Source organism: Ictalurus furcatus, chromosome 11, assembly GCF_023375685.1.
Source record: "Ictalurus furcatus strain D&B chromosome 11, Billie_1.0, whole genome shotgun sequence".
NCBI classification, from domain to species: Eukaryota; Metazoa; Chordata; class Actinopteri; order Siluriformes; family Ictaluridae; genus Ictalurus; species Ictalurus furcatus.
The window spans coordinates 8,747,934-8,762,149 of NC_071265.1; the positions used below are offsets into that span (position 1 = coordinate 8,747,934).

The 14,216-nt window shown below is 36.6% G+C and overlaps 1 protein-coding gene across 3 annotated transcripts; it reads right to left on the reverse strand.

The window, feature by feature from the left end:
- Positions 1-21: 21 nt before the first annotated feature.
- itgb3bp (integrin subunit beta 3 binding protein) lies at positions 22-13,994 on the reverse strand. 3 transcript variants are annotated; one of them, XM_053636449.1, is made up of 10 exons: positions 13,609-13,994; positions 13,332-13,371; positions 11,425-11,910; positions 11,245-11,329; positions 9,766-9,835; positions 8,332-8,410; positions 8,138-8,225; positions 7,527-7,583; positions 3,620-3,668; positions 22-1,644 (listed from the first exon to the last, which is right to left on the reverse strand). In XM_053636449.1, exons 3-10 carry the CDS (start codon positions 11,437-11,439, stop codon positions 1,638-1,640), a joined length of 450 nt encoding a protein of 149 aa, XP_053492424.1. In that variant the 5' UTR covers positions 11,440-11,910; positions 13,332-13,371; positions 13,609-13,994; the 3' UTR covers positions 22-1,637. The 3 variants fall into 3 exon arrangements, with proteins under 3 accessions (XP_053492424.1, XP_053492423.1, XP_053492425.1); XM_053636448.1 differs by lacking the exon at positions 11,425-11,910; XM_053636450.1 differs by lacking the exon at positions 13,609-13,994 and having other exon boundaries at positions 13,332-13,476.
- Positions 13,995-14,216: the final 222 nt, after the last annotated feature.

Below are 14,216 nucleotides of genomic sequence, written 5' to 3' on the forward strand. Positions count from 1 at the left end.
ACACATCAATAAATTCTTTTGTACAAAATTGTTGTGGGGTCTCTTATTCTGTATCAGCAAACCAGAAAATCTCCTTGAAATGATGAATAAAATTACAGTAAGATCAAGCACTTTAAGTGAACGTCAAAAAAATACCGTGCATGTGTCCCCACAAAAAAAAAAGATATACCTTGAATAAAATGCATTGCCTGCATGCCCCATTAAACAAAAATGATGGGAAGGGACATATCGGAACACAATGTCATAAAGCTGAAATACCAGAGGAACAAAGGTGCACACAATCTTTCGCCACCTCCTTCTTTCACACGAGTTAATGACTGGTATTAAAAAAATCCATTACAACTGTAAATGTTATCAGGTCACAGAGGGGCTATAGTGTTACAGCTTGCACAAGCCCCGCAGCCCCACACACACGCGACTAGGAGAATGGACTGCTTCTGATTCAATACGTGCAGAAAAACAGAGAAATCAAATACAGATAGAGACACAACTGGAGCTAAAGGAGAAAAAGACACGTTGGTTAATTCAGTGATGGACCAGGAAACAAGCACCAAAAACATTAAGGAGCTTGACCATGGTTGTAAGACCTTGCACTATCTAGTTTTAAGTAAGGAAAATAAATACACCTGGGGGCATGCTGCTATAGGAAAATAATCAACGATGGGGCAGTGTAATGCAACCTGTTACAACAGTGATTATTTATTATAGCAGCATGCCAACATGTTGTATTACACTTATAAAACAGCAATTTCCCAATGATTTCATTTATTAATGAATGTCATTTTTATCCATTTATAGTTAGGTTTAATGTTGTGGATCCTGTTCCTGTTCATGCTTAAGATTATAAACTGCCTCTGTTGTTCCCTCACCAGCCTTTTTTTCCCCCTCTGCGTTGTATTGAATAAGACACACAAAAAAAATGCATTTCGTTATGTTCCTGAGAACCTGAAAAGCACAAAGTGGAAACGGAAAGAACGTGCTCCCGTGGTGGAACACTGGAGACTCCTTCCATAAATGTTCCATAAATAATCATCTCCTTGCAGAAAGCTTGTTCATTTTTCTTGGTTAATTAACACACCTTTTTTTTTTTAATGTTTAATAATTAGTCTTAAATTATGTGAAGCATTCACCATACAAGTCTCTGTGAAAACTGTTACCATAGAAACAACGATAATGTATTAGAATAAGTGCATTAATATAAGCTGGTTCTTACAGCCGGAACTATCGACAGATCTACTGTTAAAGAAAAATAATCAACACCTTCTGACCAATCAGAAATGAGCATTCAACAGTGCATGAATGTAATGGAATAAATGCACAGACTCAGAATCCAGTACTCAGGATTTGTCTTCTTTTTCTTTCCATGAAAGGATGGTCAGGCTGAAGTGGCTGGAGGGGTTTGTCCAGACACAATTCATGTCAAATTATTGCCAAAAACCACACCCCAAGACTTTTTACTTCCAACAAAAGGAGGCCGTGTATATGGGAAAACACAAGTACAAAAAAGTTAACAGGCCACCTTGTGCTTTTGTCCTTCATGCTGCCTCTGGGGGTGATAAAGTGAGAGTTATATGATCCACCTTGGGCAGAAATAGGATGGTTTGTGTGGCCAGCAGCTGTTGTTCAGGTTGGCCTTCTCAGCCACTGCCAAATAAAGAGACAAGATTAACATGGAAACTGCACCTCACTGCACTATAGTGTATCTGTATGATAAAGTGATCATGTCAAATCGTCAGATTTTCACTAACAATTTCACACAGTTATGCTGAGTTTAGACTTGAGATTTAGGGTGTCCGTTTTAGCTTCTTAAGATTCTGGCACATATCTGCAAAATCATAATGTATGGAAAAAGTACAGATATTTTGTTGACACAGTAACAGAGACTCATTAGGCGGTGTTCGCATACTCATTAATGGCGTGTGAAGTTGACATTTAAAATAACCTCATATGAATGTACTACATATGAGTATCAGTATCAGTAGATTGATTAAGGTTCATATTTTGTCTTATTGTAAACTAGAGGTCGACCGATAGACGATTTTACCGATACAGATAAGTAAGTTGGGCGGTACCTACCTGCCGATAACCGATTAATCAACCGATAGTTTTTAAACACTCAAAGTAAAATATTGCTGAACTTTATTACAAAAATAAACTGTACTGACTGTACCATGTAAATGAAATAAATATTAATATATATTAAGTATTAATAAATATTAAAGTAAATAAAACGTATACATCCAAACTAAACCAAAAAGTAACACTCCAAATAACAAATAAAAACCTAGGCATCCAAAATTAATCCAAAAACACTTCAAATAACACAACAAAATTTGTCAGCAATCTGACAGCGGACACTTCTCAGCTGCTCCTGCAACGGATGCAACCGTGAAAAACTATTGGCGTGTATTTTTTCCGATAACCGATATTTCCAGCAATTGGTTATTGGTGCCGGTTAATCGGCAAAACCGATCAGCCGGTCAACCTCTAGTGTAAACATCTCCCAGATCTCTGATTTCCGCACTCTCTCAGACTGACGTGTACGGTAGCCAATCAGCAACAAGCATGTGATGTTCAGTAAGGACCTACCCTTTCCATTTTTAATGTTGTCCATTTCATATATATACACAGTGGGGGAAATAAGTATTGAACGCGTCAACAAGCATACAGTAAAGGAAACGCTCAACTGGTTTCAGAGAAAAAGAAATCAACGCGTTAGAATGCCCCAGTCAATCATCTGACTTTAAATCTTGTTCAATTAGATTCAAGACAATATGTTTAGAAGAATGGGCCAAAATCACACCTGAATACTGCGGCCGATTAATTTCTTCATACAGGAAGTGTCTTGAAGCTGTCATTACAAACCAAGGCTTCTCCACTAAGTATTAAGTAAATTTCAGTTAGCGTGTTCAATACGTTTTCCTGTGTCATTCCACTTTATTACACATAACTTTATTTATGGACTTTAACGTTTGGATTTCTTTATATGTGTGGATTCCTTGAATTAATACTGATGTCTGGTGAAAATTTCATGTGAATAGCCTTATTGGAAATATATTTACTGAAAAAAAATGTTGTCAATACTTATTTCCCCCACGGTATATATTATTTATTTATTTATTTATTTATTTATTTATTTATTTATTTGCATTGACACCTTTCTAATGCACTCTTCATGATGGAGTTTTGGCTTTTAAAATGATCTATGAAACTGAACATAAAAATGTTTTTCACAAGGTAAGGGCCAGAACCCTGTTGCTGAATGTGTGTATATTATGTACCAGCTCTAATCGGACAGCACAGGCCAGAGGTAAAAACATATTTTTGCAGCAGCACTGCACAGTGTACACTGTAGAATCAACATTTAGTCAGCAAGCAGGTAAAATATAAGAACGAGAACCCTTGTGGAGAGCAGGATGTGTATAAATGAGAACGTGTATGCTGCTCAGTCTGCTTCTGACACATACACATTTGGATTGACAGACAGCAGCCCAGATGTGTCTCTGCCTCCAGGCTGACAGGCTGTTCAGTGCACATCAAACACACTGACAATAAGCTCTCAGAAGACACACAGAGCTATTCCATTTACAAGTTTATATTAATGAGAAAAAAGACTTGCCTTAAGATGTTCTTCAAAAACTCATAAGAGCTGCCAGTCTGTGTTGCACCTGTGGATTACAAACATCACATTTACCACCTTTGATAATATATATATATATATATATATATATATATATATATATATATATATATATATATATATATATATAGATAGATAGATAGATAGATAGATAGATAGGATTTAAAAAGCCTTGGTGTGCAAAAAAAAAGTTAAAATATACAACAGCAGAAAAAAAAGATCTTGTAGCACTAACATTAGCTGTTGCAAACATTTACAATCTATTTTCAAGCAACACAAGTAAAATGCCTCATCGAAAGCTACTCAAATGATACTAACATATTAAATCCATCAGATGAATGTGCTCATAAATGCTTATGAAGCATCAAAGCTTTGAAATACTGAAAAACAGCTCGTCACCTGTAAACCCCGTACCCCCCACCCCTCCCAAAGATTCTCTAATATACAGCATAGCTTTAATTGGGTCTGTGTTTTCCAAAGAAAAAGCATTAAAAAAGAATAAAATTCACCGCAAGCAGTCTCCATTTATCCATCAACAGCCCCTGATTGATGTGATGAGAGTAGAGTCTGTGACCCTTTCCCAGCCAACTGCTGAAAACCTATTTGTTTTATTACATTTTTAAGGAATCTTTCTTTAATACAGTCTATTAAGGCTGTCTTACAAATCTCCCCTGACTCGACCCCATCTACGGCCTGATCAATTTTTATACTGCTGATCCGTCCCCTTCCTCCTCATTTTTCCTCCACAAAATTCACATTATATAGGATTTTCTTATGGAACATTTGCCATAAAAATATGTTACTACCCCTCGTGAGGAGAGCAGGCGGCCGCTTCCCAATGACAGAGGGCTTTGGTGAAGATAAAACTTGTTTCGGCGGTAAGCAGAACTGTTTAAATGTTATTTATTTTCATGCTCCAAAGAAAATATATTGTGAAGCGCAACATTGATTTAGCACATAACAACGTGTCTGGAAGGGCGTGCTTTGGGCGGAGGCAAAGGCCGATTTATGAATCCTTTGCTCAACTCATTTAATTGAATTTTCCAAATCTCTCGCAACACCCAAATAATCAATACCTGCGCTGTGAGCAGCAAACTTGCTTCAGAATTATTGTGCTCTCTTTTTTCCATTTTGTGCTCATCAGCACATGCTTTGTGGGACTGGTGGCAACTTTGTAATGTCTGAAAATGTCAAGAAATGTATAGTTGAACTGTTCAGTGAAGTGACTTTGTACCAAAAAGGTTCCAAACTTTCCCAAGTTTGAGAGATGTACCGTCATCACGGAAGCCAATGGGAAGATTTAGGAGACGATACGCCCACTTTTAAGGGCATGGATTCGAAAATTTGTCTGTGAAAGTTGAAATATCCATGTGAATTTTCTCAGCTGTCTTGGCACTATCACACTGCCTGGCACTCAGTTTGGCCATTAATCAGACTGGTGCCATTTCCATCATGTCAGTTTGGGTGACTGTATGTGCACATGTGTGGGGTTTATAACAAGCTCTATCATTTCCGATGAATGCAAGAATTGTTAATGCTAATTACATTAAGGAGTAATTGATCTCAAGTCACTTCAAAACCTTACCCCGTTAATACTCCATTAACTGAAATAAATCACCCTCACGTTCTCCAGTTTCTTCTCACTTAAAACATACCACACATGGCATGGCTGCTCTAAAGTTCCTCTAGGTGTAAATGAGGGTGTGAATGTGCATGGGGCCCTGCGATGGACTAGCATGGTGTATTCCCACCTTATGCACAGTGAGGTTTGGTTTATTGAGGTTTGGATTAAACCTATTCAATTTAAGTGAGCAGATACACTACCGGTCAATAGTTTGGAGACACTTGAATGAAATGTTTCTCATGGTCTTAAAAACCTTTTGATCTGAAGGTGTATGATTAAATGTTTGAAATCGGTGTTGTAGACAAAAATATAATTGTGCCGACATATTCATTTCTTTCATTAGAAAACTAACATTTTATTTACAAAAATATATATTTTTAAACAGACGACTCGAGCGAAATATTCTGAAAAGCAGCCAATAAGAGTCCAGCGTCGGTGGGAACTCCTTTAATACTGTTTAAAGAGCATCTCAGGGAAATTCCTCAAGAAATCAATTGAGAAAATGCCAAGAATACATTTCTGGAAATTCTAGGCAAAAAGGGCGTCTACTTTGAAGATGCTAAAATATTAAATTATCTTGATTTATTTTGGATTTTTTTTATCACTACATAATTCATATCCATTTGTGTTACTCCAGAGTTTTGATTAATTTATTATTATTCTAAAATATGGAAAAAAGAAAGAATGAATGTGTCTAAACTTTTGTCCGGTAGTGTAAACCGGCTAATACCACAATGAAAAGAGCACAATGACTGACCATGACTAATGTGGCTAAATGTCTACTGGACATTTAAATTCTGCTTTTAACTCACTCATCTTGACTACATCTATAAGTTTAAATATGTCATTTACGTATTCATGCTGCAATTATAAAACAATAATGATTGCCATGTGAGAGATATATATTGAGAGATATTCGTTTTGATTTTCTTGCCTCTGTTTACATATATTGGTTCATTTAATATAAAGAGGTAAGAAGAAATGCAAAAGTAAACCCTGTAAAATGGTGAGAATTTATTATACTTAAACAGTACTTTTAAATAACAATAATAATCATTATTATTATTATTATTATTATTATAAATTTATGTAATGTCACAAAACAAGCACATATGATAGAATGTGAAGGCAATATAACTACAACTAGTGAGTTACTAGTCTTAAACACACACCAATGCAAAATATTTAACTCCATGTTAAATATATGACGGCAACAGGATTATCTGTCCTGATTTCATTCACTAACACATCCATAGTCATTTGTATGGGTTAACACATCCACTTCATGCTGTGAAAACGTTCTATTTTGTTGTTGTAAGAGGGGCTCTGTGCACTAATACATTTCATGCTCCATCATGTGATCAAAAATGTGACATTCCTGCAGTGCCAAGCCCTTGCACTGAGGTCCTTCAGTGTGACTAATTTAAGCAAGTTTGGGCAACCTTATCTTAAAACTGCTTTTAAACTTCACTACAATTCTCCCATTCACTCTCTACAAGTCATCATTATGTGACTGAATCACAAGCGCAGCTTTGCTGAAGGCTGCAATAATCAAATGAATTCTATCTCATGCAGAGAAGTGCGTGGTTGTTTGTGTTACGAAAACTAAATGTTTTTTCTCAAGAAGAGGGAGTCTTTTATTCTGGCTGTGACTGTAGTGAACATTTATGGCTCTTCAGCATCATATTAAATGCCAAACCGTTCTCAAACCTCAAAATGTGAATGAGGCTCGGAGGCTTTAGAGCTTGAAATCAATCATGGGTTATAAATAAGTGGAACTCCAAATGTTTTCTTTCACTCACGCATTTACGCAGTGCACAAAGGTCACAGCCATAATACTGCAGTCAGTTGAATTCATACAGAAAACTAAACAAACAAGCGGAATGAATTAGAGATCACTTAATGTCGCTATAATTATATAAGTGCTACATCTTTAACCCTCCTATTATGTTGGGGGAAAAAATTACATCCATTATGTTATGGGTCCAAATGATTTCCACAGTTTAAATACACACAAAAACAGCAAAGAACACCTTAAAACAGTAAACCGTTATTATGGCTTGTCCGAGACAAAGTTCATGATCCTAAATGAGGAAAATCAAAAAATTTCAAAGAGAAAAACATCTCAAATGAGGAAATGGGTCAAACTGACCCATAACATAATAGGAGGGTTAAGCAACGTTAAGGATCTGTCCATGCAGAAAATAAATATTATTCCATTTTAAATAGTCGTTTAGATGAACTCCGTTTCAGGCCACTTACCTTGGAGCCACTTCTTGTGCATTTGCATTGCATTAACATGACAGTTCACTTTAGAAGCTGTAAAAAAAAAAAAAAAAAAAAAAAAAAAAAAAAGGGCTTAGGGCATGATGGACTCAGAACAAAGCTCTAAATAAGCCTGTTGAAGCCATTTCTGAACCTTCACATGAAATAGTAAAGATAGTAAGGATAGGACAGATAATTGTAGAGAAAAAATCTGGACACAATGCAGGGCTGGGCGATATGACAAAAATATCATATCATGATACTTGAGGACATCTCAGCGATACCAGATGCGTATCGCTATATATAATTTAGCTAACAAAATGTCCGCAAAACAGTAGTAAATTAAGCAAAAGCCATTAAACAGATTTTGATGATACTTTTCTTTAAAGCGAACAAATACAAAGACGATGATGTTTGTTTTTTTAAATTACGTCTAATCAAAGGCATCCATTCAGTACCATTTAATTTGTAATTGTTAAAAACATTTTTTAAAAATGCATCACCATACCAACGATATCTCAGAAATGTGTATTGCATAATCATTTATCACGATATCGATATTACATCGATATATCACCCAGCCCTAAAACAATGTAATGAGGACTCACTCAGCTCTTTGTGTCTCTTCAGTTCAGTGCACAAGTCAGCATGACCCATCAGCAACAAACTCCTCAGCTCACTGTTGCCCTCTACAGGCTTCAATATGCAAAGACATAAACTTTACAAATGACATATATTATTACAAAGAAAGGGTACTTTTACTCTGGAGGTGCAGAGGGCTGTCTAAATGTAACATACATACCAATAACAACTCAAGCTCTTGCCTGGTCTTCATTACGGCCTCTAAAGATCCTTCCAATTTAGACCTGAGAAAATCCATTCTGACCAAAAGATTTGCAAATGTATAAATTCCTCGTCACCCCAGACGTTCTGTTAACATCAGCCGACAAAAAAAGTCATATTAAAAGTGCTCCATATAATACTATGATACCTTTTCCTGTAGTCTAAATCCAGTCATGGTCACAATTTGGCACTAGAATAGCTCTTTCCAAATGAACACATTCCTAAATTAATGATAAGCTCATTCTCGTTATTGATGTTTTTATATATATTTAACTAGCTTCCTCTTAAATGACTTCACTATAAAATTCAAAACTAATGCTTGTCTTGATGGATTGAGAGGGGGCTCTGTGTTAGTATGCGTTGAAGGGGAAATAGGTCTTTCTTAAACACTCCTTAACCAACTATTTTTAGTGCTGTGTAAATCACAGAGGGATTTTAGCTGGTGATGAAGTTCCCTCCATGTCCTGTCATTAAATTCTGATCAGTCATAATGACCATAATGCTGAGCGGGACGAAGGAAATATCCTTTAATGATGAGAGATATCCTTTTGTTTTAATGGTCTGACAATGCCACTAGTAGAAACTACATAAAAATTAAAACAGGACTGGTGCACACAGTTTAAATAGAGAAACGCTAATTCCACAGAAAACACAACTGAAGCTACAATTAACATATTTACAGGCAGGTGACAAATGAAAAGAAAATCCCTGCTTTGGGGCCATATTGCTGGTATGGTTTAGCCTCACTAAACAATTTATATCCCAATGGGAGTGGTCTCTTCCTGGAAGACCCCCCCCCCCCCCTATCTACAGGCCACGAGGGCTCAATGAATGGTTTGAGTCTGAAAATATTGTAAATCATATGCAAGGGCCTTCACAGTCCCCATATCTCAACCCACTTGAACACCTATGGGAGATATTGGAGATTTTATTAGACAACACTCTCCTCCATCCCTCCATTACAGATCCAGAGACTTGGAGAATCTGTGCTCTGTGTCAAGGTGTTCATGTGTCTTGCGGTGGCCCAGACCTTACTAAGTAGCTTTATGTTGCTTTTTCCTTTGATCTGTCACCTGTATGTAACTAATGAGATGGTAACAGTACATTAGGGCATGGCACAAAAACCATCACACATGCTATTTTTCTTATGATGCAATGTAGTACTGAAAATCTACTGTATAAAGATCTACTCATTATTGTTAATATACTTACAGTTTAACTTAGATCATGCTCAGAGTCATATTTTATGACTCTAAAATTCTAGAGTCACTTTGTAACAAAAATGCTTATTTAACCCCACATGACAACATATTTAAACCATAAACATAAGAGTGTGGGGTTTTTTTTGTTTGTTTGTTTAAAGCACTGCCTTACATACAGTATACACACTGACCTCTCGGCTTCTGTCTGTGGCTCTTTTGCTTCCAAGGTATTGACAGTGGTCCCACTGGTTTTGTAATTACCTGTTAATGAAGCACTAAATGTCAGTAATCTATCACATTGCAGTGGACAGTGATATAAGTGACGGTAAGGAAGAAGCACGGTCTAATATCAGGATTCCCCATCACTACAATGCTAAAGCTAATGAGACATTTTATGATGCATAATTACCTGCATAAATACCTGAAAAAATATGCCTTATAACACAGCGCTGTTGAACAATTAATTCATATAGTCAGAAGGCGTGGATACGGCTGGGCGATATGACGGTATCACAATACTTCAGGACATTTCTACGATACATGATGCGTATCACGATGTATAATTTAGCTAACAAACTGTCCGCAAAACAGTAGTAAAATAAACAAAATCTGCTACACTGAATTTGACAATACTTTTCTTTTATGCCTACAAACACAAAACATGGAAAAGAAATATCACCATACCAACGATATCTTAGAAATGTACCATTTAATATGATATGATATATTATATAATATAGAATTTATAATAAATATATCATACAATTTATCACAATATTGATATTATATTGATATATCGCCCAGCCCTAGGTGATGATTCATTTTCTATAACAGCAGCTCTGACAAGTTCATGCTGCTGTTATAGAAAATGAATCATCACCTAATAAGTTCTAATAAGTTATTATTTCTATAGTACGGTGAATGCTCCACATAAAGAGATTAAAATCGCGTGCTGAGTTTTCTGAAAGGAAACGTTTATTTAATGTTTATGGAAGAAGTCTAGTGTTAGTGCTTTGTAACAGTCAGAGGTAAAGCTGCATAACTAATGTTTCTTGTCTTACTAATTTCAAGATTTCAAGAAAAAAGTGAGGCTGATGAGGAAATGACTGTCTATATCAGCCATAACATAAGTAACAACAGGAACTAACTTGCTTTTTCAGTGGGTGTTCCACAGCATTAACTGATACAAAGATCGACTTGCTTTTCTATAATATTTATTTACTGTTAGTGTTGGGGAAATTGCTGTGGTATAAGATGAATAAAACACATCGGGACATGCAGTTATTGGAAAATAGTCAACTTCGGGGTTATAACAGTAACTCCACTTATTGTCAGGCTGCATGACACCACTCCATCAGTGTTTTTTTTCCTATAACAGCACACCCCAAGTGTTTTATTTCTTACTTAATGACAGTCTCGTTGTTTTAAAAGGACTTAAGAAGTGTTTTAGGAAATTTGTGGAGTTTTACTTTTAGCACAATAAGGAAGGGCATAAAACAGAAATTATTTTACAGCTGTGGTTATTTTTAAAAAAAATTCTCTCTCCTCTCTTGTATAATGTACAGTATAATTCAGTTCTTCATTTGATGACACTCCTTTATATCATGACAGTCGTCATTATTAGTTATCAACATACAGTATGTATAAACAGCAATTGTATACTCCAATACCTTGGGTTTTGGCTGTTGGGGTCATGGGCATCGTTCCAGTCAAAGTTGAATAGTTCCTTTCTTTGGTGTGCCTCTTGACTGGAGTCTAGAGTAAACAATGCAGATGCAATTTCATCAGGTAAACCTAGCGTGTATAATTACTGACTGTAGTTCTTTTGTTGCTGTGTACAATTTGCCAACCTCTACCGCAACCATCAGCAGAAAGGGACCACCAGTGACATGTTAATGTTCAGTATGTGGACTATTCGACTGGGATGATAACGGTCATGCCTTGTAATCCATCCAATATTGTTCTGTTGTCCTGTCTAATTATTGTATCCTGCTGGCCTAAAAAAAAGAAAAAAGTCGCACACGCTAATATTTCGTCGCACCACCATTAGCTTTGATTATGGCGCACATTTGTCATGGCATTGTTTCAACAACCGTATGCAACGTCAAAACATTTATTTACGCCCAGAGTAGCATTCATTTTTGGCTGAGATCTTGTGTAGAGGACGGGTGAGTTGAATCACTCCGTAAAGTCTTCTCCAGCACATCCCAAAGACTTTCAGTCAGATTAAGGTCAGGACTCTGTGGTGGCCAATTCATGTGTGGAAATGATTCCTCATGCGCCCGGAATCACGCTTTCACAATTTCAGCCCTTGGCATTGTCATCATGGAATATACCTGTGCTGTCAGGGAAGAAAAATATATATTGATGGGATAACCTGGTCATTCAGTACATTCAAGTATTCAGCTGACTTCATTTTATTTCTGCATAATGTTGCTGAGCCTAGACCTGACCGATTGAAGCAACCCCAGATCATAACACTGCCTCTAGAGGCTTGTACAGTAGGCACTATGAATAACTGGTGCATCGCTTCCTGTGCTTCCCTTCTTACCCTGACGCACCCATCGCTTTGGAATAGGGTAAATCTGGACTCATCAGACCACATGACCTTGTCCAATCTTTACCCTCCCTATCAAATTTAAGTAATTTTTTTTCCCCGATTAGCCACACCACCAAGTGGCTTTCTTGTGGCCACACAGCTGTTAAGTCCCAATCCTGTATGTTCTCCTCACATTGTGTGTGTGGAAATGCTCTACCTGTCACTATTAAACATAGTCATGAGTGCTTCTGACCTTTTTTTTTTTTTTTTTTTTTTTTACAATGCGACTTCACCAAGCGTTTTAAAGCGTCATGAAAACTACTTTTTCTGAGATTTTAACAGAGGTGTTCGTATCGCACATCATAAAAGACAATCTTAGCATCCGTTCATTTTAATCGTAGAAGAAAAATGGTTAATTTTGAGTTGGGGTATTTTTACACTATTTTCGTCTTCTTATTCATGACAGCACGTGGTGCTTTCCTACAGATGTAGTAGATGTCACAATCCATATTATGGTGTGTTATGAAGGCTCTCCCTCCTCTTCCTCTCCTGCCTTTCCCTGCCACGCCCACTCCCCCGCCCTTCTTCACACAGCCATCCACGCACATTTAAACTGCATTTTTCAAAAACATTGAGAGGTAGACTTGGGCTGAAAGATTGAAGGTTTCATGACCCTTTAAAGACCTCCGATCACAATCATTCAAGATTTTTTTTTCCCCTGACCACATTTCATTCATAAAGTTCACAGTATTGTCTGTCACACCAGCGTCCTGAAGAAGCAACATTTTGTTCCATTGTACACAACTAACATGAAGGAATGACAACAAAACCTGCCTGACTGGAAATGTTACATATACTGTAAATACTGAGCTATAGTCTCCAACTGTACACTTACAAAGGTGGCTCAACAGGGTTGGCGTGTGTAATAAAGTGGTGAACACATGCTGAAAATGTTCACCACCCAAATCATATCTGATTAGAAAGAAGGGATACAAGGGACTGACAAACTCTTCACAGCAACAGATGTATTACAATCAGTAATAATATAACTTTAAATATATATTATGATATATTACATATGTATTATATATACCTATATATTATGTGTATTTAATGAACTGGCAACTGAGTGTATAACAGGTGATACCACACTAAAAAAAATCACATTTAAAACAATAAACAGTGGTGTTAGTAAAACCAATCAAGCTGTGAGCTCACATTCTTCTCATTGGCTTTTATCTGAAGGCTTCTTTTGACACTGTGAAAGAAAATATAGTTATGAATTCTGGTATTTTCACCAAACTCTACATAAATACTGATCACAAGATACAGATAAAATGAGGCAGCCAGCACATAAAACACGGCCAGCTAACAACTAGAAAAGAAAAACTAAAGAAATCATTCATGAAACAGTTAACGAGCTGAACCTTACTAGCCTGCTAGCGGCATGCTAACTAAAGCTTACGGGGAGGAAAGGCCAACAGATATAACTTACGGCATTGTTTTATGGCTTCTTTCGTTCACTATACATTAAATTATAATGTGTTCGGGCGTCAGTGTAGATAAACAGCAGTTTAAAATTTGTATTTTGGCGCCGTGCAGCGGTGATATACATCCCCGGGAAACGACTAAATAAATAAAACAATAAATATAACTTTCAGATACTGTGTGTATGCGATGTACATACGTGATATATTGTACTGTAACTTCATAAAACAATTGATTATTATACCTGTATATTTTATATTAACATAGAAATAGTTACACAATGTTTGAGGAACGTTGTGTGGAGTTGTTTTTACCCGGATAAAGTTTAACTGCGCACCAGTGACTGATAGTCGGTGCAGACCCGGGTTGCCAGGGCGGATTTGGGAAAAAAGGTTGCGGGGAGAAGGAGTGTCAAAAATCTTCATCTGTATCAAATAATCGTAATGATATTTCGTCACTTAGCTTAAGTGCAGTGTATCTACGATGTACAGAACCATTTCTGTTGTAACATATTTTGCAAAGATTGAGGGAAAAGTGGAGGGAGTGAATAATGCCCAAACTTTCAGGTCTTTTGTGTGGTTTTTGGAATTTAGTTGGGATGGATATTTTACTGGG

Coding starts and splice junctions, on each gene's coding strand:
- itgb3bp (XM_053636448.1), bottom strand. Junction 8,411..9,765: donor CCACAGACAGAAGCCGAGAG/GTCAGTGTGTAT, acceptor TCTTTTGGTCAG/AATGGATTTTCTCAGGTCTA. Junction 8,226..8,331: donor AAGAGCTTGAGTTGTTATTG/GTATGTATGTTA, acceptor TGCATATTGAAG/CCTGTAGAGGGCAACAGTGA.